Source organism: Diceros bicornis, chromosome 18 (genome assembly GCF_020826845.1).
Source record: "Diceros bicornis minor isolate mBicDic1 chromosome 18, mDicBic1.mat.cur, whole genome shotgun sequence".
In the NCBI taxonomy this organism is placed as follows: Eukaryota; Metazoa; Chordata; class Mammalia; order Perissodactyla; family Rhinocerotidae; genus Diceros; species Diceros bicornis.
The window spans coordinates 8786469-8812116 of NC_080757.1; the positions used below are offsets into that span (position 1 = coordinate 8786469).

At 50.7% G+C, this 25648-nt stretch overlaps 2 protein-coding genes across 4 annotated transcripts in view; both read left to right on the forward strand.

Annotated features, from left to right (window-relative positions):
* GAS7 (growth arrest specific 7) overlaps window positions 1-3285 on the forward strand; it is a 220054-nt gene extending 216769 nt beyond the window's left edge. For all 3 annotated transcript variants that reach the window (XM_058559717.1, XM_058559716.1, XM_058559718.1), the window contains 2 exons: window positions 776-874; window positions 1573-3285. In XM_058559717.1, the coding sequence (XP_058415700.1) occupies window positions 776-874; window positions 1573-1686 (213 nt within the window). In that variant the 3' untranslated portion in view covers window positions 1687-3285. The remainder of the gene's footprint in view (window positions 1-775; window positions 875-1572) is intronic.
* Window positions 3286-11941: 8656 nt separating this feature from the next.
* On the forward strand, window positions 11942-19983 carry RCVRN (recoverin). Its single transcript, XM_058559726.1, has 3 exons — window positions 11942-12557; window positions 16291-16402; window positions 19868-19983. The coding sequence occupies exons 1-3, from the start codon at window positions 12177-12179 to the stop codon at window positions 19981-19983; spliced, it is 609 nt and encodes a 202-aa protein (XP_058415709.1). The 5' UTR covers window positions 11942-12176.
* Window positions 19984-25648: the final 5665 nt, after the last annotated feature.

Consider the following 25648-nt stretch of genomic DNA (forward strand, 5'->3'; position numbering starts at 1 on the left):
GTTAATCTCCTAATTAAGCCCCCTGCTTTACCCCGCTCCCTGGTTAATCACCTAGGCAGTGACCTGGTTGTGCACAGAATGACAGCCTGATCCCCTAAATTCCAAAGATGCAGAACAACCTAGAAACCAAAGGAGAGACCCTTTCCTCTCTTCCTTTGACAGTGGCCACCCCACTTCCAGCACCCCTGCCTCCGCTGGCCTGGTCTCTGGTCCGTCCCTCAGCGCTAGGGGTGGACAGAGGAGACCAGGTTGCTGAGCAGAGGCCCAGGGACAAAGCCCCAGAAGCTTGAGGCCCAGAAGCTTCTGCACGTGCCCCATTTCTCCACCCGGTCAAGGGACTGGGGCTGGGGCTGCACAGGTGCAGAGTCATGATTAAGAGCATAACAGACCCTGGTTCAAATCCCGCTCCTCCCATAATTCCATGTTGCTTCAGGCAAGTGACATTATCTCTCTAGGTGTTAATTCCCTTGTTTGGAAAATGCAGATAAGAACAGAACCTACCTCTAAAAATTACCATGTGGACAGTTAAGTAATGCATGTAAAGCTCTTAGCACCCACAGTGGCTGGCAAGACAGGATTCAGGAAATAGCAGCTGTGTCATCATCATCTTCATCTTCACCCCGAGATGTGGGGTGAGTTCAGACCCCAGAGGGTCAGATGGGATCGGGTATAAGCAGGCGGTGACTTGTGTTTGTGTATAGGGTGGTCTGGGACCTGTGTGGTGGAAAGGTCCCCAGGTTGAGGGGACATGCTCTGGTCCTTGCCTCCTCTGCAGGAGCTGGAACGGCTGGAGGTGGAGAGGGTGGAGATGATCCGGCAACACCTGTGCCAGTACACACAGCTGCGGCACGAGACGGACATGTTCAACCAAAGCGTGAGTTCCCGCCCTCGGGCTGAGGCCAGCAGGGCCCCTGGGGCACCCGGGACCAGGCGAAGCCGAGGTGCTGTGCTGTGGCAGGTTACGTGGTCACTACAAATGAGTCTGCCCTGAAGGCGGGCAGTGGCCAGGTGCTTGGGCCTGCGGGTGCCTCTTGGGATGGACTGGTAGATTATCCTGGATGTCCATGCGAATCCATCCCAATACACACATGAAACAGATATGCACATGACCCGTTACCCTGAGGGGGAGAGGCTCGTCACAGTTAAAATAGCTAAAGATGTTATTGCCTCCCCCGGTAAATTTCTTACCAAAAAAAAAAAAAATTCTAGAAATATTCCAACTCTCTAAAGCTAAAGTTCCATTTGACCTGTTCTCAGTTGGTCAGTGTGGGGACAAATGGAGGAAGAGCTCACAGACCTCGAGCCTTTGAGGCCACCCTGCCCTTTTATCCAGCCCCGCAGTCTGGAGGGGAAAGAGCACTGAGTGAGGAGCAGAATAGGGACGAGAGTTCTGGGCTCCCTGCTCTCACAGCCGTCTGTGCATCTGTCCCTCACCTGGGCCTCCATGGGGCCCCACAACCCTCTAGAGAGGCTGCTGTGACAGGCACAGAGGTGCAAGTAGCCTGGCTCAGAGGAAGCATCCCCGGCTCGGCTGCCACCTCTGACGGTGTCCCTCTTCTCTGTCCCTTGCAGACAGTCGAGCCTGTGGACCAACTGCTTCGAAAAGTGGACCCAGCCAAAGACAGGGAGCTGTGGGTCAGAGAGCACAAGACGGGCAACATCCGCCCCGTGGACATGGAGATCTAGACGGGCACACGCGGCCCGGGGGTCCTGCTGAGGAGAGGGGCTGGGGGTCCCATGGAGATGTGGTGGCGGCTCCGGCTGTGGGGCCTGCTACCACGTGGAGCCGCCCTCCCACCCGCTCTCCTGGTCCACAGAGGAAAGGGGAGAGTGTGGGTCACAGCTGGTGATTCTAGAAGGGCAGCCTGGACGGCCCCGCTGGGAGCTCTCCACTGTTCCCAGGCCAAGAAGACAGATCCACGGTCCTGCCCTGTCTCCGAGGCCGAAGCCCCCAACTCCCGTGCTGTGCTTGCCACTCCGAGAACAAACCGAGGCTAGAACTTGTGGTCCCTGCTGAGCACTGTAGGGGTTGCCTCCCCATCCAGAGCCAGCTGTGTCACACACTTGTGCCCCTGGAAGCCCCAAGGCCCTTCCTCCAGCTGGCCCCCTTGTCTCTAGGGCTTTGGATGGTCAGGGGAGGGAGGTCTCTGTCTCCAAGCCCAGTGTCAGGATCAGAATCGTGGATAGAAGGCACCATTCAGCTCAACAGCCTGCACCCAGAATCCTTTACAGCCCTCTGTCTTTTATGTTCCCTGTTGCATTCTGGGAGCCTGCACTCTGGCTCTTCTCTGCCACTTTTCATCATCAGGAGTCTTAGGAAGAAGGCCTGGCTCCTGTCTTCCCAGACTGGCCCCGCCTGGAGAGATCAGGATGGAACTACCTCATTCAGCAAATTAGCCCCGAGCCTGAGCGTTGAGTCGTGCTTCCTATGAGATCAGGCATCTTCTGTAAAGTCTCCTCTCTGGAAATACCCATCGACCCAACCCTCAGCCGCTTCCTCAGGGAAGCTCCCTCCTCCCACCCCCACCCCCTTTCCGGCTCTTAATGGGGCCCGTCAGTCCCACGTGGGAGATGGGTTGGGGCAAGTCTTTGTCATCCCGCAGATGGCTCCACCTGCTTGTGCAGGGCAGGGTTGAGACCGCTGTCCCTTGTCCGGCTTTCTCTCACTGGTGGGCACTATACAGGCATTGCAGACTCTTATGGTCACAGTAGGTTGTAGCCTTCCAGGGCAGTGTCCCGCCGCCTTGGCCTCTCAGCTCCTGCGCGTTCCAGAGCCCTGCACGGAGTCCGTGCTTGGTGCTGGTACCACCCTCCCCATCTCCCGATTCCTGGGAAAGCCTGGTCTGAGTGTGACTTGGGAAGCTTCAGCACTGCCATTGGGTCCTCGCTCACCACCTTCTCCCTTTATAGAACCACAGCAAACGTGTTCTCCACCATGTTGAGTCTTGAGAATCAGCTCGTGGGGATCAGAAGAAGAAATGGGACCCGAAGGAGCTCACACAGCTAGCAAGGGGCAGATTCTAGCCTGGAACCCACGCCCTGAGAACCCACCTTTCTTAGTTAATCTTTCCCATTGATGACTTTGGGTTTACAGGACCTATAGTTCGCCCACAAGGGCAGAATTCTAACAGCACAACTCACTCCTCTTGCTCTCAGTCTTACATGCTGGTCACTGATGATTATTAATCTTGAATCTTTGGGCACCTCTTTCATTGAGTCAGAATCGCTCTCTCATAGTTTATAGAAGAAAGATGCCAAATATCCTAAAGCAAACCAAACTTTGTTAAGTTTGAAACATCCCAACCAAAAAGGTCAATGTGAAGGCCTTCACCAACATGAAGGCCATCAGGATGGATCTGTCCCCGGCATTGAGAACCACTCTTTCTAGATCTGGGGTTGAGCCTTGACACCAGCTACCGATTTTAGGATATTATTTCTTGGTTTCTTTATTAAAAACAGGTGCTAGTAGTAATTGCTTTGTGGCTTAGTAAACTAATTTGTGGATGATTTTCAAATGTCCAAAGCCAATAGCCTTGTTATTGACACAGATATTTTGAGTGTGATATGGCTCATTGATTTTGTTTTCTCATTCCCATCTGAGGATTCCAGAGTCTTCTGTTTCTCCCTGGGACAGAGGAGGCTCTCTTGCCTCTTCCAGGGTAGCCCGAGTTGGGCCAGTCTATTTTCTGAAGTCATTCTTTCCCCCTCATCCCTTCACCTCAGTCTCATTAGCCTCTTCACATACTATTTTTTTTTCTTCCCTCCTTTATTCATTCATCAAGCATTTAGCTAAGACTGAGTAATATGCTAAGATCTGGGGATAAGATATGGCCCTGTCCTCAGGGAAGCCCATGATCTCTTATTCTGTATAGACGTCGCTCTCCTCCAGGGGTCTTGAAGGGCAATAACCTTGGCATTCACATACAGGTACTCTGCAGAATTTAGGTTTTCAGAGATTCTCTCTGTTGTGCTGGTAGATCTGCATTCATTCATTCACTCATTCATTCGTTTATTCCACAGATACTTGGGACAAGCCAGGCATTGTGTGGGGTACTGGAAATGTAGCTACATACAAGACAGGCACTCCCCCATCCCCTCTATTTTCCATGTAGACAAAAGGATGTTAGACCTTTCTGGAGAATGAGAACATTGTACCCCTCTGGGAGCCTGTAATTATAATACAAACTGTAGCCATGCGGCATTTGCCCACTGGATGGAAGGTAGACAGCAACAAGAGTTTAATTACCTGGTCACCAGGCCCTCACAGCCCACACCCAACTTGAATTTCAGAGATTTCTTTTGTTTGTTTTCAATAACTCTGCTTGCTTTACAAAGAGGAAGAATGAAGCCCAAGGATGGTCAGTGGGTGCCGTGAAACGAACACGGAGAATTGAGAGCTGGAGGCAAGACTCTAGGCCCCCTGTCCCTGTTCACAGGGCTCCCCTTGTGGGTGAATCAAGATTAGGACAAAGTCGAGAATATCTAAAAGTGCACTTCGGAGAAGCGCTGTATCTGGGTTGTTGTTTTGTTTATGTTTTGGTGTTTAGGTTATAAGAGGATTTGCCTGGGTTCAGAGTGAGTGAATTTAGGTTATTCTTGAGCACATCCATCATTCCATTTCTGAGAACAGATGAGCCCCTGCTACTTCCTCCACCTGGGAGACACGGATACACTTAGTTTTGTCTGTGAAAACCTGATTTTTTCACAAATATCTCTGAGACGAGTGGTGTTCAAAGTGAGTTGGTTGCCCTGATAACCTCCAGGAAAAGCCACTGATTCCTCTCCATTTTTCTGTTGCTTTTGATCAGTGTTGCAGAGCTCTGGCCGACTGAACCACAGGCACCACAGTGGGCCTCCCTTCTACCTCCACCCAACGCCACTGGCAGGGAGGATTCGGGCAGTAGGAGGTGCTTCTTGGCCCTTTGGGGCTGATTAGTGACTGAAGCAGACAGAAACAGTGTCCACATTCGTGAACCAGGGGTTTGTTTCTATTCCCTTTGTGAAAACCAATCAATTACTAGGTTCATGGATCGGTGCATAAAAATCTTGGCTGAGCCAAAGTCCCTTCTTGGAAATACAAGCCATAAAATTCAAGGGTGTCAAAGACCTTGGCTTGTTTAAGCGATTTTACTTCCAGTGGTGAGTGGCTTTGATAAGGAGAGTTTAAACAGGATTCTCCAGACCTGCTGGCTATTATGTAGGTAGGGAACACACTTCACGAATGTTAAGTGGGGTGCAGATCAGCAGCATGCTTGCTTCGCCAGCACACCATCTTATTCCCATAATCCTTCCAACCCCTACAAGACCTGCTGCCCTTTGTTTTTCCAGGTTTACTGAGGTATTTGACATACAGTATTGGGGTTTATTGACATACAGTAAAATTCACCCTTTTGAAGTATATGGTTTGGTAAATTTTGACAAGCTTTTACGGTCTTGTAACCACCACCAAAATCAACATAATATTTCCATCACTCCAAAAAATGCCCTCAGGCTCATTTGTGGTCAATCCACCTCTCCCACCCCCAGCCCCTGGCAACCACTGATCAATTTTCTGGCCCTATAGGTTTCCTTTTCTCTAGAATGTTGTATACACGGAGTTGCGCTGATGTAGCCTTTGAGTCTGGCTTCTTTCCCTCGCTTAATGCTTTTGCATCGCCCACGTTGTTGTACGTGTCAGTAGTCTATTCCTGTGCATCGCCGAGTGGTGGTCCGTTGCATGGGTCTACCATTGCTTCCTTGCTTTTAAAATGAGTTGTTTGCCCTGGAAGTTCCTGGCCCGGGGTCTTCAGCTTTTTGCACATCTGCTGCCAGCCTGCTGCTTCCTACAGCTTCCAAGGCTCCTTCTCCAAATGCCAGCTGTGCCCACAAGTGGTTCTTGGGGCTCACACTTGCCTTTTTGGTTCATTTTAGGTTTTGACAATGCAGAAAGCTGCCAGGGATTGGGGGGAAGGGGCGGGCGGGGTCTCACTTGCCTTCCACTTCTGCTGAACCCTGAAGCTTGCCTCTCAGAGAGCAGATCCACTCCCTCCTGGGGACTCTCACTTCAACTCGCACTCATTGACGTTTGTTGAGCATTAGGGGGTGTGGAAGGTGAATGGACGTAGCGTGGATGAGAAGGCAGGGGGCTGGCCTTGGGCTCATCACGACCCTTTTGTGGACCTCTGTTGCTTCATCTGTGAACTGAAGGTATTTGTTCTAGGTGGTCTCTCAGCCCTCATCCAGCTACTGCATTCTGTCTCCTCCTCATTTCCAATTTTGTACCCTACGCACATGGTCGTGCCTAATCTGGATCCCGTCAGCACAGCCCATCAGTTGTGCGTGGTGTTGCCTGAAATCCTCATGACAGGGATGCTCTGGCACTTCTGTTAGACGCAAATGGAACTAAAATTAAGAGTTTCATGCGTTGTTGAGAATGAGGTAGTTCCTCCTATGACCCCTAAAGAAAGCGGAAGTTCTTACCTTTTGGGTCTCGCCCACTGATCTTTGAGAGCATGTCCTGAAGTCTACTTCCAAGGAGCCAGGACAGGGGTTCCGACCTCCCGTCGGGTTCTTGTCGTTGCTGGAGGCTTGCTCAGCTGACAGTCATGCTGCACCTGGCCTGTGCCTACACCCCACTGGGTGGTGGCAGATGGTGGCAGAGATAGGACCAAACCCAGCTCATGCCGGGCAGGCTATGGGTGTGAGCCCCAAGGTAACCACTCCATCAAGCCATGTCTTGATCATGTCATGATCAGTGAAAAGTGAGCCCTGGAAGGCAACTGGGCACCTCTCCAAGCAAACTGAAGACATTCTCGTATGCTGATGAAGATCTGGGCTGGGGAGGGCAAGCCCACAGGGTCTCATGCTGCCAGAATGCTTCTAGGTTGAATTTTGCCAGAGAGGACTTGCAACATTTCCCCCCTCAGGAGCATTATTTCTGTAGGGCCTTTCCTGTTGCCGCAGGTTTGGTGAGAATAAGACAGATGACAAAAACCAATGTTCCATTTTCCCTAACCCTCTAGACGCTGGGGTGTGACTCTTTTAGGAGCCTTTGTCAGGAGGTGCCTCTGAGGGAGAGGGGTTGTGATGACCTTTGGCCCGTCTCTGTGCACTGCTTGGGGGGCATTGACCCTTTGTGTTTGAGGGAAATTCCTAATGGGATTGCAGCGGTGGAACGCAAGGGGTCCCGGCACATGTGCGCTCTGATGGGGACGGTGTGACGTGGGGACGGAGAGGGAAAGCGGATGGTACCTGGCCTGCTCTGCTGTCTCATTTATCCCGTAAACTTAAGTCACATCCCCTCTTGGGACCCCTGTGTACTCCTCTGTCGAGTGGAGGTGCACCCCCTCCAGCGTCACACGCAGCAGACTGGCTCTCAGGAGCTGCAGCCTCTAGGCAGTCATGTGGACCCAGGGACAGACATTCAAAGGGACACCAGCCATCCTTGGTGACAGGGGCCTCACGTTTGCATCTCTGCCCTTCCCTTAGGAAGGAGATGTTGGGGGGCAGCCCTTTCACAGATACGAGCACATCAGCAAACCCTATGAAAGTGGAATTTTCTAACAAAATAAACTTGCTTGTTTGGTCTGTTTTCTGTAACTTTTGCTAAATACTTTATACATTTTTAATGTTAAAAAGCTGTGTCTCTTGCCAGCATTCCTCATCCCGGTATGAATGTGTTTACTCCACATTGTATATCCTCCCATCCTCTGGCTGCCTAGATCGGTAAATAAAATTGATGTACTATAATTTATAAGTAACACTGTTGAAACTCTGATCCCTATGGAGGCTGTAATCTGCCCTTCCCACCCGCCCCTGTAATAGCATTTGTGTGTATTAATGCTGAAGAATTAAATGTTTAAAGGGTTTAAATTTTGAAGGCGTTTGCTATATATAATTGTTCTGCATTATTATAAAGCGTTTTCGGGAAGTTAAATGCGCTCTCATTTTTTTCTTGAGCTCTGTGTGTGCACTTGAGATGCTTAGATTCATCCCATGTAGGGTAAACTGTCCAGAGACACTGGGTCCCACTGGGCGACCCTCCTTCCTGGAGGGCTGCCACACTCTCCTGTGTACGTGTGGTCTCAGTGCTCCTCCCTGGCTCCGAGGCTTGGTGATAATTTTACTCCTGATGACTTAGCAGGGGGACAAAGGGCACCTGGGCATTGACCCCCAGGTGGGTACCATGCTGCAAGACCCACATACCTGGCCCGGCCTCAGTCCCCTCCCCTGGTGACTTCTGTCCCTGTGAACAGAAGGGGCTCCTGGCAATTGTCTCTTTTCTCATCCATCCATTCATTAGTTCATGCAATAATTATTGAGCACCTGCTGTATGCCAGAGACTGCTCTAGTTACTGGGAACACATCAGTGGATGAAACAAAGACCCTTGCCCTAAAGGAGCTTCCTTTCTAGCAGGGAGGGACAGACAAACAACAGACATAGTAAGGAAATTATAGAGCAGAGATGTGGAAGGTGTTGCGTGTTATGGAGAAAGATAAACAGGGCGGGGTGAGGGGCATTGGTGGTTCCAGGGGTGAGCGTGGGGAAGTTGCCACGTTAAATGGTGTAGTTGGGGTGGCCTTATTGAGAAGGTGGCATTTGGTCGAAGACTAGGAGACCTGGGAGGGTGCCCGGAAGGTAGGTGGGGGAGGAGTGTTCCAGGCCCAGTTAAAGGCTGAGGGTCACCTACTTGTTTGAGGCCAGTGTGGCTGAGCAGAGGGATGGAGGGGAGGGGCAGCTTCTGCAAGGCTTTGCTGGCCACTGAAGGCCTGTGACGTTTATTCTGGGGGGTCCAAGCTGAGGAGCACACGGCGCGACTTGATTGCTGTAGGGCTCGCTGTCCGACTCTGGGGGACAAGGACAGAAGTGGGGAGACACAGAAGTTGGACCCCAGGGAGAGGTGATGGTCCTGCAGGAGGCAGTCACGGTGGAAGTGGGGAGAACAGTCAGGTGTGGATGGACTGAAGGCAGAGTCAACACGGTTTCTTGACAGATTGGAGTGGGGTATGACAGAAAGAGAGGCGCTGAGGGTGACTCAAGGATTTCCGTCCAAGCAACCAAAAGGATGGATTGCCGTTTACTGTGATGGGACAGCTGTGGGAGGAGCATTCTTTCCCATTCTCTGCCTCCCACCCACCCTCTCCCTACCTGCTTTTCCCTCTCAGCACAGACTTGGGTGCAGGCTCTGGTTCCAGGCCTGGGGAGGAGGGTCCTCTGGTCCCTCATCTCATAGCAGTGGAAGGTAGAGGAGTGGGGTGAAGGTTGGGGTGTTGGGCCCCAGCTGATAGCCAAGGCAGAGCTCCTGGGTCAGCCTCTGGGAAGAGCCTGCTTCTTTCAGACAAGGCAAGGCCGGGAGAGGGAGACACAAAGAGATTCTCTGACCGGAGACGAGGCCTTCTCCCCAGCAGGCTTTGGGGTTTGGGGAGAGTTTATGGTCCCAGCTCAGACTTAACAAATCCATTCACGATACATCATCTCCAACAACTTGTTTGACTAAGGAGTATAAACTCTCCCTCTGATAGAAGATGTTTATGCAGGTTTTCAAACAAACCTCCAGGTCATGACCCCTCTCTCAGCAGCATCAACACAGCTGCCTGTGGTCCCCGCCTGCGGTTGGGCCCCTCCCGGGCACAGCAACCTGAAGAATGTGGACAGTGCCAGGCTGCTTCCAACCCGGTTCCAGTGCCTTCCTCCTTGCTCTTGGAAAGGGCAGAAGAGATTGCGGGCCTCTGGCTTCTGTGTTAACCCAGGGCCCTGTCCCCTTGCCGATGGCCTCTTCCGTTGTCATGGCAACCCCAGCTCCTCACCTACTGACATGGAGCTGCTTGACCCCCAGCTCAGGTCTCCTTGAGAAAGGAGGCAGCTGTAATGCAGTGTGAAGAACCCTGAACGGGGCGCCTGGCGGGCCTGGGCTTTGCGTCCTGGCTTTGCCATTTAGTAACTGTGTGACCCAGGCAGGCGACATGCCTTTTGGAATTCCTTTTCTTCTCTGTAGCATCAGCCTCACCTTATCTGCAGGCTTAGTGTGCACAGGCCTGGCACCCGGGAGGCACTTCTCATTGCCCCCCACACCTGGTTCGGAGGCAAGTGTTCTGGCCTCACTTTCATGGCCTGGGTTTTGTTTTGTTTTGTTTTTTTGAGTTCGGTGACTGTCCTATTTCTATCTCCTCTTGAGAACAAATGCCTGCTACAGGATAGTGAAAGTCTAGAAAAAGAGAAAGGGCTCCTGTTAAGAAATAAGATGTTGTCACAAACTGACGGGAAAAAATACTAAGTACACACACACATACCTATCATTAAGGCTTCCTGAGACATACTCTGGAACCTCAGGGGGTGGGGTGGGCGGGAGGGAGAGGTGGGTCAGCACATCAGTGCCTGAACTCCTCAGTCCCGCCTAAGCAAGATCAGGGTGGGCCTGGCAGGTGGCTTTCTCTCAGCAGTGGGAACCTACTGTCCCCTGCCATGATCCTGTTATGAAATAGGGTACAAACCCCAAGTCATCTGCCTAGAGATTGTGGGATTTATTCTTTGTGGTTACCACCCCTGGGCAAAGAGGAGACATCTCTCCCATGCAACTGGAAATACTGGGGTTCCACTTGCATTCTCCTCCAGCACTATGCTCAGCCAAGCCAGGGCACCACCGACCTTTCCTTTGGGAGATGAGAATTTAGGTACAAAACATACTTACTAGGGTTTCTTCTTGTGTCCTGTACTTGTTCCTGAGCTGACGGCAGGAATGTGAAGCCTTCCCTTGCAGAGCTCCCTGTGGCCTATGTATCCATTCACCACTCAACAAGCGTGTATTATTGTCTGCTAGCTCCAGGCACCAGGCTTGGTTGCAAACTAACAACCCACAGGCTGAAACTGAGCCACAGATATGTTATATTTGGCCCACACTATGTTTTTGAAAATTTTGAATCAACTTTCAAAGTTGAAAAGTTTGGAAATGGTATCTGAAAATCTGATTTCTGGATTTCTCTTGGATAATTGAAAAATCTAATAACACTGGGCTGTAATCCTATATGACCACTTCAAATGGCAGCCCCTTCCTTGTAGGACACAGGCCTCACCACTCCCTATTGCCTCCCTGATCCGCCTGCTTCACTCACTGCACTCGCTGGCCCCTGTAGACAGCTTAGTTTTTGATCCCTATTGTAGATGAATAATAACAAAAGCTAACATCTAGCACTGACTATGTGCCAGGCTCTATTCTAAGTGCATTGCACATATTAACTCATTTAAGCCTCACAATAACAATAAGCTAGACGCTATTACTATGCCCGTTCACTTAAGGTATATTCACTGAGGGCCCAAAGCTGCCAGGCAGCATTCTGGCAGTGGAGATGCAGCGAGGAACAAAGATAGAATCCTGCCTTCATGGAGCTTTCGTTCTGGTGAGGGCACAGACAGCACTCGGAATGAACAAACAGTGAGTCAGAAGATGCATGTTCGAGGGAGAAAAATAAAGCAGGATAGACAATTTGGGGCATCCTGATGATCAGGGTGGAGCGTGCTATTGTAAATAGAGTGGGCAGGCAGGCCTTCCTGAGAAGGTGACGGTTAAGGAAAGCCGTGAAGGAGTGAAGGATTCGGAGAAGAGCATTCCAGGCAGAGAGAGGTTAAGGAGCTGCCTGGGATCACACAGCTAGTAAACTGCAAAGCTGGGATTTGAACCCGACTGGCTCCGGAGCCTGGCTCCTAACCACTGCATTATAGGGCTCAGTAAAAGACGCCATCCCTGCCCCTGAGACCCTCAGAGTTAAGGCGGAACCCAGACCGTGGACTCTGAGGGTCCACTTACTCCACTCTTTGAGTCTCCCAGTTGCTCGTAGAGAGGTAGCATTGGGGGTGGAGGAGGGGTGGACGAGGGACAGTGGGGAAGGCCTTGGTCCAAGGCTCCCGCTCTGGAGATTCTGACCTCCTGTCTTGTCCTCCCAGAAGGCCACGATGGATTGACTGCCTGCTGTCAGCTCTTTATTTTAATCTCAGAGGGGTTCTGGGAGCTTCCGCCCCCCCCCCCAGCTCCTGACTCCTCCTCCCTCCAAGTACTGGGGTGAACCGGTGGCAAATCCCACTAATCTGCCAGCATCTCAGCATCTGTCTCCAGCAGCACCCAGCCCCTGCTGCCAGGAGACCACGTCGCTCCCGCTCACCCACCCAGCGGCGACTGCCCGGCTGGGCCCACGCTGCTGCACCCATGGGGAACAGCAAAAGCGGGGCCCTGTCCAAGGAGATCCTGGAGGAGCTGCAGCTGAACACCAAGTTCACGGAGGAGGAGCTGTGTGCCTGGTACCAGTCCTTCCTGAAGGAGTGCCCCAGCGGCCTCATCACCAAGCAGGAGTTCCAGAGCATCTACTCCAAGTTCTTCCCCGAGGCCGACCCCAAGGCCTATGCCCAGCACGTGTTCCGCAGCTTCGATGCCAACAGCGATGGCACCCTGGACTTCAAGGAGTACGTCATCGCCCTGCACATGACCACCTCGGGCAAGACCAACCAGAAGCTGGAGTGGGCCTTCTCCCTCTACGATGTGGACGGCAACGGCACCATCAGCAAGAACGAAGTGCTAGAGATCGTCACGGTCAGTCTCAGCCCGCCCCCTTCTGGCTGCACAGGACTGGGGTCACCCAGGGTCAGGGCCGCTGCTGCTGCACGGGAGGCGGCAGCTGGTGGGGGGAGGGCTGGAGGGTGGAGTGGGGATCCAGGCTTTGAGACTCAGTGGCCCTGAGAGCAAGGTGAGGAGGGGTCTCTAAAACACTGATATTAACAGAGGGCTGCACACGTTCCCACTGTTTCATTTTCCTCCTCAAGAAGAATCTGGGTATTTCCTACTATTGACACTTTTTATTTCCTTCTCTTCTTTCTTCCTTCACTCCCTCCTTCCTTCCTCCTCTCCCTCCTTTCTTCCTTCCCTCTTTTCTTCCTTCCCACCTTCCTTCCTTCTTCTCTTCATTAAAATGTCCTTCAAAACCTTCAACACTACACATTCAGATTCTTTCACAATTAATTTGTAACACACAACACGTTTCAAATATCCAGTGGAAAGAGGCCAAAGTCGGGGGACCTGAATCTGTGTTCTAGTCCTGACCGCCTTCATAACGTGGAGCAGGTCACCTCGCCCTGCGGCCCTGAGCTTTCTCATCCGTCACGTGTTCTAGAAGGAACCACTGGACCCTCAGGCTCCTTGCAGGCCAGTGCTGCCCAGCATGCATTCTCCTCTCTGTCCATACTGGCCCGGTGTCAGAGCATTTATTGTGATGATTTTAGGCGTCTTGAAAATAGTTTTATTTAATATATAAGCAATTTATGAAATTTAGAAACGTGCAAAAGAATTAGAATTGACTTTCAGTCCATCATGCAGAGAAGACTGTTGTCAATATATTGGTATAATCCTTTCCAGTCTTTTATCTGTATATTTTTAAATAATTTTAGAACCATGATATATTCATACACGATTTTTTTTTTTTTGAGGAAGATTAGCCCTGAGCTAACATCTATTGCAATCCTCCTCTTTTTGCTGAGGAAGACTGGCCCTGGGCTAACATCCCTGCCCATCTTCCTCTACTTTATATGGGATGCTTGGCTTGACAAGCATGGCTTGACAAGTGGTGCCTCAGTGCGCGCCCGGGATCCGAACCTGCAATCCCCAGGCCGCCACAGTGGAGCACATGCACTTAACCACTACGCCACTTGGCCAGCCCCCCTCATACATGATTTTTATCATACTTTTTTCAGTAACTATTTTATTATGGATGTTTTCCAGATCAATAGATATTCCTCAAAACCATTTTTTTTTTTTGGTGAGGAAGATTGGCCATGTGCTAACATCTGTTGCCAATCTTCCTCTTTTTACTTGAGGAAGATTGTCACTGAGCCAACATCTGTGCCAATCTTCCTCCAATTTGTATGTGGGATGCCGCCACAGCGTGGCTTGACGAATGGTGTGTAGGTCTGTGCCTGGGATCCAAACCTGCGAACCCCAGGCCGCCGAAGCGGAGCACATGAACTTAACCACTATGCCACTGGGCCCACCCCCCAAAACCATTTTTAATAGCTGCTGAGAATTCCTTCTCATGGAAATGCCATAAAATTATTGCCCTATATTCTCGTATTTTTAGACAATTAGGATGTTTCTGTTTTTTCCTATTATATCATTTGTATTTCCCTTCATTTAGCATCTTCTTACTCGATCTTTTTTTATCCCCCTAATGCATGCCACTTGCTTTATTTCTCTAATTCCATTCCTGTTAAGAGGGAGAAAACTTTTCATATTTTATATAATTTTTGATGCATTTGTAATCCTGCTTTCATTTGCACTATTCTTCTATCCTTATTAGGAGAAGCCATAGATCAGGTAGCCAAGCATGCAGCTTGTGGTCGGTGGACTCTGTCTGGGCCTCCCGTTAAGGGCGGGTGTGTTTGGGAACCTCATTGGCATCCGGGCGTGGCCATCCAGCAGAACAAGCTCCCCTGGATTGGCAGGTGGCCTGGGACGGGGACCATGTCCTCTGAACCACCTAAAGGATGCCAGCCCAGAGGAGACCTACAAGTTGGTGTTCCTTGAGGAAAAGGAGGAGGAAGAGAAAGGGAAGGAAGGAAGGGAGAGAGAGGGAGGGGAGGGAAAGGAGAAAGAGAGAGAGGGGAGCATCCATGGCTGAGGCTGTGCAAGTTGGTGCCAAGGTTCTCCTGTTCACCAGATCACAAGGTCATGGCCTGGGGGTCAGAAGTTATGGGTTCTAGTCCCAGCTACACCACCAACTAGCTGCATGGCCTTGGGAAAACCATGTAACCTCCCAGGGCCCAGGGTGAGGATTTGATGGTTCTTGCTCGGTTCTTTCACCGAGGCCCCGCCAGTCTGTCGTTGGTGGTAGAAGCGGCTGGGGCAGGCAGCCAGCCTTTAGCCGTGGGACCTGCGTGTGGTTCCCACAGCTCAGGACAGAGAGAGGAGCTAAGGGAGCCACTTACACTTCAGTTGCTGGCCACCTCCCGGCTCTGAGCACCGCCAGCAGAGGCTGCGGCCCTGAGCTGCTGGGTTTGATTTCCTTGCTCCTCTTCTTGTAGTGTGAGGGGCTGAAAGAGAACTTCTCGCAGTGTTGACCTTCCCTCCAGGCTAATTTCACAGGCCTTACTGCCCCTGCCTGGCTGTGCTCCCAGGTGTCTCCAAGGCCCCTCCCAACTTCCACCCAGCACCCCTGCCTGCACCTGGAGCCTGCCCCAACGCTGAGGGCGCAGGCTGGGACAGGCCTGGGAGCCACGAGCTGGAGTGTCCATGCTGGGCCTACAGCCCTAGAGTTACTGAGCTGGTGGAATCCGGTAACCTGGGGCTGGAAGGGCACATGGAGACCTTGTCCCTGTCCCTGATCACGGGTCTGGAGGCACTTCTGGCTTTGCCCTACATCGCACATCCGGCTCCCTTATTAGCGAGAGTAGAAGGAGGTGATGAGGATCCTTGAGCATAAAGCTAACTCTTTCTCTGGACCCCTCCCTGAGTGGAGGGTAAATGAAGGGCTTTCTGTTTTCCAAAGGGAGACCTCTGGAAAGTTCTTATTGTCACCTCCCCTCTCCCTTCCCCAGTCCCTGGAACGCTCTCCAAGGCATTCCAGGAATAAGGAAGTGAGTGATATAATGCAAGTATGGAGGTTCTAGAACCCAACTACATGGGTTAGAATCTCCACTCTTCTAGCTTCTAGCTGGGTGACTTTTAGCAAGTTAGTTGTCTCAGTTTCTTCATCTATAAACTGGGGCCATTAGTGCCCACCTGATAAGGTTGTTGTAAAGGTTACACGTAAAAATGTTTAGATAAGTGGCACCTGTTAAGTACTCGACAAACGTTAGCCGTCATTACCGTAAGCCAACTCAGCCGGGCAACCACAGTACCCCATGGGCCCACAAGAAGCCATTTCATATTCTAGAACCTCTGGGAAGTGGGGTTCCAGGTAGCAGTTCTCAAACTGCAAGCTCGGGCCTGCTGTGGGATTATTATCAGGAAGCTTTTTATTTATTTTCATTTTTTTGTAAAATGAAAGTAGTATGTCTACTTGGTCAGGAAATTCGAACAGTACAGAAAGGGACAAAATAAGAACTGAAAGCCTTCCTCACCCCTCCCTCACATTCCCTGTCCCACCCGAGGATCTCAAAAATACAGATGCCTTGGCCCCACTCTCAGGAAATTTTATTCAGTTGGGCAGGCTGAGACCTGGGCATCTGCATTTTGACGTCTGCCAAAGAGGGTGCCTGGTCAGCCATGTGGTTTACCCAGGGTTGCCAGCCCCTACCGCTCCTTCTGACCAGTTCTTCCTCTTGATTTGGTGTAGGCCATTTTCAAAATGATCAATCCTGAAGACGTGAAGCACCTTCCAGAAGATGAAAACACCCCAGAGAAGCGAGCTGAGAAGATCTGGGGGTTCTTTGGAAAGAAAGATGATGGTGAATTCCTTCTCCTTCATAGCCTTTGATTTTACAGTCACCAGCTGTTTCCTGGAGGTTTATCCTGAGTCCAGTGCCCAGGCAGGACAGGGGACACCTCATCCCATAATGCACTGCAGGGCTGTCTGACGGCCTCTGCAGGGAACGAGGAGGAGGGTCAGCAGGGCCCATTTCTGCTGCCACTCTGGAGCTGACGCTGCGGTGGGAAATGGCACCACATCCCCACCGCTTATAAAACTCCATCACTGCCCAAGATTCTCTAGGGGAGGAGTGCTCTATATTACGCAGTGCTTCTGAAGAAAAGCATCTTTGTTATAACAGAGTCAGCCCACAGTGAAGGAAGGAATAGTAAAAACCACAGGCAACAGCTCTTTAGCAGTTTGTTTGCAAATGGCAAGTTTAGAGGAATTGCAAACAGCTTTCTCTTTAAATGGAGTGCCCATTTTTTAGACACATTGGTTTACTTTACTTGTTTTTTTTTTTTTTTTTGTGAGGAAGGTCAGCCCTGAGCTAACATCCATACCAATCCTCCTCTTTTTTGCTGAGGAAGATTGGCCCTGAGCTAACATCCATGCCCATCTTGCTCCACTTTTTTTTTTTTTTTTAATATGAACGCCGCCACAGCATGGCCTGACAAGCGGTGCCTCAGTGTGCGCTCGGGATCCGAACCCTGGCCGCCAGCAGCGGAGCGCGCACACTTAACCACTATGCCAGGGGCCAGCCCTACTTTACTTGTTTTTAAAAATGTTTTCTGCACGGTTAGGACAGGGCCAACTTCAGCTCAGGCTATGTCTGAGTTAGCATCGTGTCCCAAGTAAGTGGGATATCGATTTACATGGTTTTACTTAGGAAGTTAATTTGGGTCCCTGAGAAGCACCCCCAGATGGGATTAGATTTAAATCAGATTGCAAGAGATTTACTGGGAGAAAGACCTGCGAGGGAAAATGGGGAGGGAACTAGAGGAGGCTGGGAAAGGCATCAGACTGCAAAGCAGATCGGACCCCTGTGGGCAGAGAGGCAAAGAAGGAAGGTTGGGTAAGAAAAGTCTTAGGCCGCAGTACCATTCTAAGAAAGTTTTGGCAAAGCCAATGGGGGGTCTTCGAGCCCCCTTCTTCCAGGAGCTGGCCTGTCTTGGTACCCTGCCCTGCTCAGCCTTTGGCTGGGAGCAGCCGTGGGGAGTGTGGTCCTGCATTGAAAGAGTGACAGAGTCCAGACCTGGGCCGCTGGGGCTGCTGTGCGTGAGGCTCACGGCCACCTCGGGGAGGATGCAGTAGAGGAGCTGGTGTCAGGGGGGCTGCAGACTCACATGGCGAAGGGGGCGGATGATGAGAGTGAGAGAGGTGGACAGTAGCTCTACTAAGTGAGAGGGACTGGTAAATAGTGGAGAGTGGATGTCTGGTCTGATGGCCTGCAGTTGATTGTCGCCATGTGTGAATACGGAGCCCTCTGAGCCTCAGCATCTGATTTTTGTGTGTGAGGAAGATTAGCCCTGAGCTAACATCCGTGCCCATCTTCCTCTATTTTGTATATGGGATGCCGCCACAGCCTGGCTTGATGAGCCATGCGTAGGTCCACACCCAGGATCTGAACCTGTGAACCCCGGGCCGCCGAAGCGGAGTGCGTGAACTTAACCACTATGCCACCAGGCTGGCCCCCTCATCATCTGATTTTTAAGAGAAGCCAGCAATTGAGATTTTTAAAATCTGGAGTGTCTTGATTGATGAAACATTACATGGCCCAAACACATCAGAGGGGCCAGTATCGGCCCCTTTTGTGATCTCTGGGGCAGTCTCTCACCGGGGTCCCAGGGGACAGGCCTGAGCAGGACGTTAAATAAGGGCAGGTAGAGATGACCCTGGCTCCACTGATCTGCAGCCCAGGAAGAAGTCAGAGAAGTGCGAAGGTCATTGGCACTAGGGCCAGAACTAGGGTGAGGCAAGTGAGGTGCCAGGGCACAAAATTTAAGGAGGCCCTCATTCTCAGGTGCCAACCCTGGGCTCGCACCACCCTGAAAGTGAGCGCCTCCTTAAATTTTGCAGGGTTGGCGTGTCACTTGCCTTACCCTAGTCCAGCCCTGATGTCACCTCCCCTTTGAGCACCTTCTCCTCCTTGTTTGCATGGGTCCTGGCTCTTAAATGCCTCCCCATGGCACCTCAGCCCAGTGGCTCTTTAACCCCCTTCATGACATCCCTCTGGGTCTGCCCCATGCTGAGTCCCCATTCAGCTACTTGCTACCCTGAAAACTGACCCAGGTGAACGTCACAGGAGGCGGCGTTGTCAGGGGGCTGACGTGTGACTCCTGCCAGGTGACGTGTGTGTGTTCACATGGGCCCACCTGGAGACAATGCCTCCCTCCAGAATTGGGCTCTGGGGGCGGAGCTTCAAGCTCTGCGTGAGGCTTATAAGGCAGCTGGGACTTTAAAACCCAAATGTCACCACCCAGACCCACTCAGGGAACCAAGCTGGATCCTAACCCAGGAGGGACTGAGGATGCCCGAAAGGCCCAGAACATAAGCCAACGGAACCCAGTTCCGTTCAGCCAAGCTTTGCTGAGCACCTACTGCGTGCAGGGACTATGAGCAGAACCACGAGCAGAAAGGAGCCCCCATCTCATTCTAGAGTCATTTCTACATGGGACCCTCTTCTCGGTCAGACCAAGAGTTTCCTGGGGCCTGGGACTTACCTCACGCCCTTCTATGCCACATCCTGCCCTCTGCCCCCTGCAGTGACCTTACCCCATGCGCGGTGGCTCCGGCACAGAGGAAGGGCTCTGTGATGTGCACTTAACTGAATGGAACAGAATATAATAGTTGGGGGCAAGACTGTCTCTCGGTCCCAAGTGAGGAGGTAGATCGGGGATGCAGAACCGCACAGGAAAGAGTAACGGAGGAGCTGTCGGCCGAGGATCACGAGAATCACAGGGCTACCTGTGTGCTGGGAGGGCGGGGGCAGAGCCACCTCTCCACAGGCTAGGCTCTTCCTGGCAGCAGCTAGACCCCTCATTTTTCACTCCCTCCTCCCTGGGTGGATGCTGTTCCCTACTTCTCAACTGAGACTGTTTGCTTTGCTCAGTCCCCGAAGTTCCCCCCAAACTTGAGGCTTGAGACCTGGGGTCATATTCAAAATATTTAACAACCAGCAAGGCAGAGGCACCAACTAGTCAGAAGAGACACACAACACTAGACTGCATCCTGGAGGCTTTGGGCAGGGCCAGTCATTAACCCTCTCGTTGCTGGTTCAGGGGAGGGCCAGGGGTCCTGGGGAGTTGCTGGTTCATGAGGAGGGCCAGGGGTCCTGGGCAGGAGGTGGGTATCGGTGGCGGGGGGGAGCTGGAGGTGCCCTCGGGGGCACTGAGAGTCAGTATTTTCACAATAGAGGCATCTGTCGGGGGCATGCTGGCCAATGTCGGCCTCGTGGCAGCTTGAAACAGCCAGTCCTGACTGTAGTATTTTTTCCCATGCACAGATAAACTCACAGAGAAAGAGTTCATCGAGGGGACCCTGGCCAATAAGGAAATTCTGCGACTGATCCAATTTGAGCCTCAAAAAGTGAAGGAAAAGATAAAGGAAAAGAAACCCTGATGCCAACAGCTCGACTGTCCTCCTTCCCCTCACCACTCACAGATACACACACACACACACACACACACACACACACACACACACACACAGATGCACGCGCGCACACATGCACACACCCCAGGGGCCGAGAGAGGCCTCTACATCCACAGCACATTAACCCACAGCACAGCTCCCTGCCAATTGGAAGCGTCTTTAGCAATCCACCAGTTCCTTCTTCCTTCCGTCTTCATGTCTTCACAGTGTCTTCTTCCGCCCCTTATACCCAACGCCTCCCCTCCCCCTTCCCGCCAGCTCTTGCCTCTGAGATAATCCCAGGATTAGGTCACCAGAGTCCTAAATGTCACCCCATGTAAGCTCCTTTGAGGATTGCCGGGTAAGCAGGTTCCAATAAACACAGAGGAGTTGGCATACAGCTGGCTGGTCGTTCTTGAACTGGAAAAGAAGGGATTTCTGTCGGCTCAGCCTCCAAGATGAGGAGGCATTGCCATTGCCGTCACAGGCCAGGGTGCTGGGACTGCGGTAGTGAAGGAGACAGACGCGGCCCTGCTCCCACGGAGCTCAGGGTGCAGAGGGGACTAGAGACCTTGACGAAGCCATTACACGTGGGGAGGTTACCATGGAGACATGCAAAACACTGCGAGAAGATATAATGGGAGGGGCTGACTTGTCCAGAGGCTCAGAAAGGGTGTTCCTGAGGAAGGGACATGTAAATTAAGACCCAGTGGACTGTGGCCAGGGAGGGGGTGGAGCACCACATCTCAGAGAGCAGCCCATGCAGACCTGAGGCAGGAATGAGCATGTCAAGTTCCAGGACTGTGAGACGGCCGGAGTAGTGGAGAGCAGAGGGAGGAGGGAGAGCAAGCTGTGAGTTAAGCCTGAAAGGTAGACAGGGGTCAGACCACGCAAAGCCTTCCCTGCAGCTCGTGGGAAGACCTGGGGCTTCACCGTAGGGGTAGTGAGTACCATTGTGGGGTTTGAAGAAGGATGGATTTATGTTTGTAAGAGAACCCTCTGGCAGGGTAGAAATAAATCAGAAGGGCAAGACTGGGGGCAAGGAGCCTAGAAATTACACTTTTATAGTCACCTGGGTGGCCTGGGCCAGGGGAACAGCAGTGGGGTGGAGAGAACAGACCGCTTTGGAGAAATTTAGAAGGTAGAATCCACCTGACTGGTGGTGGGAGGAGGATGGAGGGGCAAGGATGGCAGCCAGGTTTGTGGCTTGAGGTCTGGATGAATAGTGATGCCATCTACTAAGATAGGAAACACAGGGAGAGTCGCTGGATTCAGGGATAATGACATGTTCAGTTTGGGTAGGGTGAGAGTTGAAGACAGAGCCACTGATGTCCCTGCGGCCTCTCATTTTAGAGACGAGGAAAAGGAGGCCCAGAGACAGGAGGCATCTGGCCCAGGGTCAGCCAACTAATGAGCAGAGGCCAGGCCAGGGCTGCCCCCTGGCCCACACTGTCTTATCAGATCTCCAGGACCTGGGACACCTCAGAACTCACTCCATCAGTGGGTTCTCCAGGATCATCAGATTCATTGTTTTGAGGGTCCATTTATTCTCCAGACTTAAGTTCCAAGATGAGGTCAGAAAAACATACAGACGTCCTGGACACTTGACCAACCTGTGTGTAACCCCCTGAGGCAGAGGAGTCTCCATTTGCTGGTGTTGAGGTTGACTCCCCACCACCAGCTTTAGCCACAGCCATGGCACAGTCACCACCGCTAGAGAGCAGTGCTCTTTATGGAGGGTGAGCTTGAGAGTAATCCTAACACTTACATATGGAGCATTTCCTGTGACCCGGGCATCCTGCTAGATGCTCCACATTATTTCATTGATGGAAACATTGTTATCCCCATGATGTAGATGGGGACACTGAGGCCACGAAGTAAAAGTAGGCTCTGGTACTTAAATCAGAATCCCTTTGACACCAGGTTGCCCTGATAGTTTTGACCTGTTCACGACAGGACAGAGAATTCTAGATTGCACGACATTGGAGCTGGAAGTGGGAGGGGAATCTGGTCAGAGGTTCTGGGAGGAGGACAGTTATTATTGGAATCACCAGCCCAGAAAACTCCTCCAGGGTCAGACATGGCGGGCCAGCCAGGAGGCAGCCCAGGGGGAGAAGAGGGACCTTGGGCCCAGCCCAGAGAGGTCTAGGGATAGAACCAAAGGGCTCAATGCCTCACCCCAGTGCTCTTCCCAGCACCCTACACTCTGCCTTTCATGAGTGAGTCTGGTTGGTTGGGGCATGAGGTTGGGGGCTTTTCACTTCTCTTTAAAGTCAGGGCATCCATGTCACTTGAGTCTAAAAGGATAGACACTGCATAATAACCTTGTTGGTCTGTGGTTCAGTGAGAGACATAAAGGGGCCACTGGACTACTACTGGCCAATGGATAACCAAAGAGTGATAATCTAATTCACACGTCTTTTGTTAGCTGGGGATAGCAGAGCCTCTTGGGCTGGGGTCCTGGACAGCTCTAGGCCACTCTGCAGGAAGATGCTGAGAGAACATAAAAGCAGTGTAGAGTCCCACTTGACTGAAGAGAAGAGAAGGAAGTAGAAGTGGTGATGAGCCCTGTCACCAAGACTCTTCCAGATGCAAGGGACAGAAGACCCAACATGAATTGTTGTGGCACAAATAGCAATTTATTGACTCATGTAACTGAAATTCCAGGAGTAGCACTAGCTCTAGGTCTGGCTTCATGCGGGGGCTCCAACAATGTCTCAGGGCTCTTTCTCCATCTCCTGGTCTGCTTTCTGCTGTGGTGGCTCCCTTCTCAGGTAGGCTTTTCCCTATGCTGGCAAGATGGCCACCAGCAGATCCAGGCTGACTTCTTCATGGTTCCAATTTTCCGCAGAAAAGAGAAAATGCTTTTCTGTTGAGAGTCCCAGCCAAAGTCCCATGCTCGTCTCTCCATTGGCTCTGACTGGTTTTATGCCCATTTCTGACACAATATCTGGTGCCAGGAGGATGTCGTGCTTGGATTGGCCAAGGAGATTTTCATGTCCCTCCCTGCAGCTGAAGATGGAGTTGCGCCAACTCAAACATCGTGGACTGAAAGTGGGAGATGTGTGGTTTCCAAGAGGAAAATCTGGGTGCTATTAGTATAAGCGGGGTCGATTGTAAAAATAGATGTCCACTTCCCAGATACTCTTCCCAGAGTCTGGGAAGATAGTCTCTTTCCAGAGACTCTGGGAAGTCACTCCACATCTCTGAATTTCTGCTTCTTCATCACATGTAAACTCAATGGCAGAAACGAGTCTCATCAAGAACAATAATCCAATTTGCTCTCACAGGATCCCAGCCTCTTGTGCAGTGACCCTCAGGTATTTCTTAGCATCCCCAGGAGGTGTCCCCCACAGATTCACCAATAGGTGCCATAGTGCCAGGTGCCATTGCTGCCACCAGGCACCACATTCCCACCACAACCAAGACTACAGAGTTCCTGATGTCCCCAAACTGTGTGCTGGGCTGCTGGTGTGACTTCTGGGTTAGGATCTGTTAGAGAGACACCATGGGGAATGGCATTCATCGTGGAAACAGCTATTGTCATTGCTCCCTGGGAACAGCTCTTTTAGGTTTTGTCTGCACCTTCTGTTTGCTCACCAGGGCTCAGACACTGTCCATGGAGCCAGACGCGGACAGACACCATGCTGCCCACTCCACCTCCATTTCTGTCTATTGCTGGTCACACAAACTTATCAGATGAGCCAAGATAGGTCGGTGTCTCATTTTAGGCCCCAGCTGGGATGCCCATCCCTCAAAAAAACACAAAACTGGACCAATCACACCTACACTGATTATCACTTAGGGTTGTGAGGGTCAGTTGGGTCTGTTCTTATGGAAGAATTTCTAAGCTCTAAATGCTACACAGGTAGAAGGCCTGGTTATTAGGACTTCAGCAAGACAGTGTCCGTTTCCAGAGGAATATTTACCTCCTCCCCTTCTGCTGCAACTAGTTTTCTCAACCTTGGTCACATATTAAAACCACTCAGGTGATATGACCAAAGCAAAAGCAACAAAAGAAAAAATAGATAAATTAGACTTCATCAAAATTAAAAACTTTTGTACATCAAGGGACACTATCAAGAGAGTGAAAAGACAACCCACAGAATGGGAGAAAATATTTGCAAATTATATATCTCATAAGGGCTTAATATCCACAGTATATAAAGAACTCCTACAACTCAACAAAAAACCAAACAACCTGACTAAAAAATGGGCAAAGGGCTTGAATAGACATTTCTCCAAAGACAAAAAAGACAAATAGTAAGTAAGCACATGAAAAGATGCTCAACATCTTTAGCCATTAGGGAAATGCAAATCAAAACCACAGTGACCTATCACTTCATACCCATTAGAATGGAGATTATCAAAAAAATGGCAAGGATGTGGATAAAATGGAACCCTCTTGCACTGCTGGTGGGAATATAAAATGGTGCAGTTGTTGTGTAAAACAGTTTGGTGGTTCCTCAAATTGTTAAACAGAATTACCATATGATCCAGCAATTCCATTCCTAGGAATATACCCCAAAGACTTGAAAACAGGGACTCAGATATTTGTACATGCATGTTCATAGCAGCATTATTCACAATAGCTAAAATGTAGAAGCAACCCAGGTGTCCATCAATAGATGAATGGATTGAAAAAAAATGTAATGTATACATACAATGGAATATTATTCTTATAAAAAGGAAGGAGATTCTGCCACATGCCACAGCATGGATGAACCTTGAAGACATTATGCTAAGTGAAATAACCCAGTCACGAAAAGACAAATACCGTGTGATTCCACTTACATGAGGTACCTAGATTGGTCAAATTCATAGAGACAGAAAGTAGAATGGTGGTTGCCGGGGGCTGAGGGGAGGAGACTAGGGAGTTGTTAACAATAATGGGTACAGAGTTTCTGTTTGGGGTGATGAAAAAGTTCTGGAGATGATGGTGGTGATGGTTGCACAGCAACGTGAATGCACTTAATCCCACAGCACTGAAAAATGGTTAAAATGGTAAATTTTATGTTTTGTGTATTTTACTACAATAAGAAAAAATCAGGAATTTCTAAAAATACCTATGTCCAGGTCCATTCAGACCAATTCAGTCAGAGTCTCTGGGGTTGGGCCCAGCCACCCAGCTTTGTCTCTTCTGACGAGTGTGTACTGAGCAACTGCTCTGAACCAGCCGTGCTGGGGGCAAGCTGGGGATATGACATGGCCCCAGCTTTCTAGGAGCTAATAGGCTGACGAGAAAAGGCAGGGATATTCGCAGAAAGGAAAAATTAGAAGTATGTATATTTTAGTGATTGAACCATGGATAATCTGGACGCCAAAAAATAAATATTTGCTTTGTATGCACTTGCCTAACATCTCTGGTTCACTTTCCGCTTTTGCAAAGCAGAGGGGTACTAGGGTGCGGGGAAGACGGGCACTCACCTCCAGTGCAAAATTTAAGGGGGGGCCCCAAAAAACTCAGAAATCCAGATAAATAATATTTTGATGCAATCATTTAAAAATAAAAATTAATGTTAAAAACTCCATGATGAGCAAAATATCCAAATTTTAAATAAAGCCAGGATCACACTCTGCACTTTCCATGAGGTGCCTCATGGGACTCACCCTCATTCTAGCCCTGGTTCTAATAAAATGTGATTTTTATAAA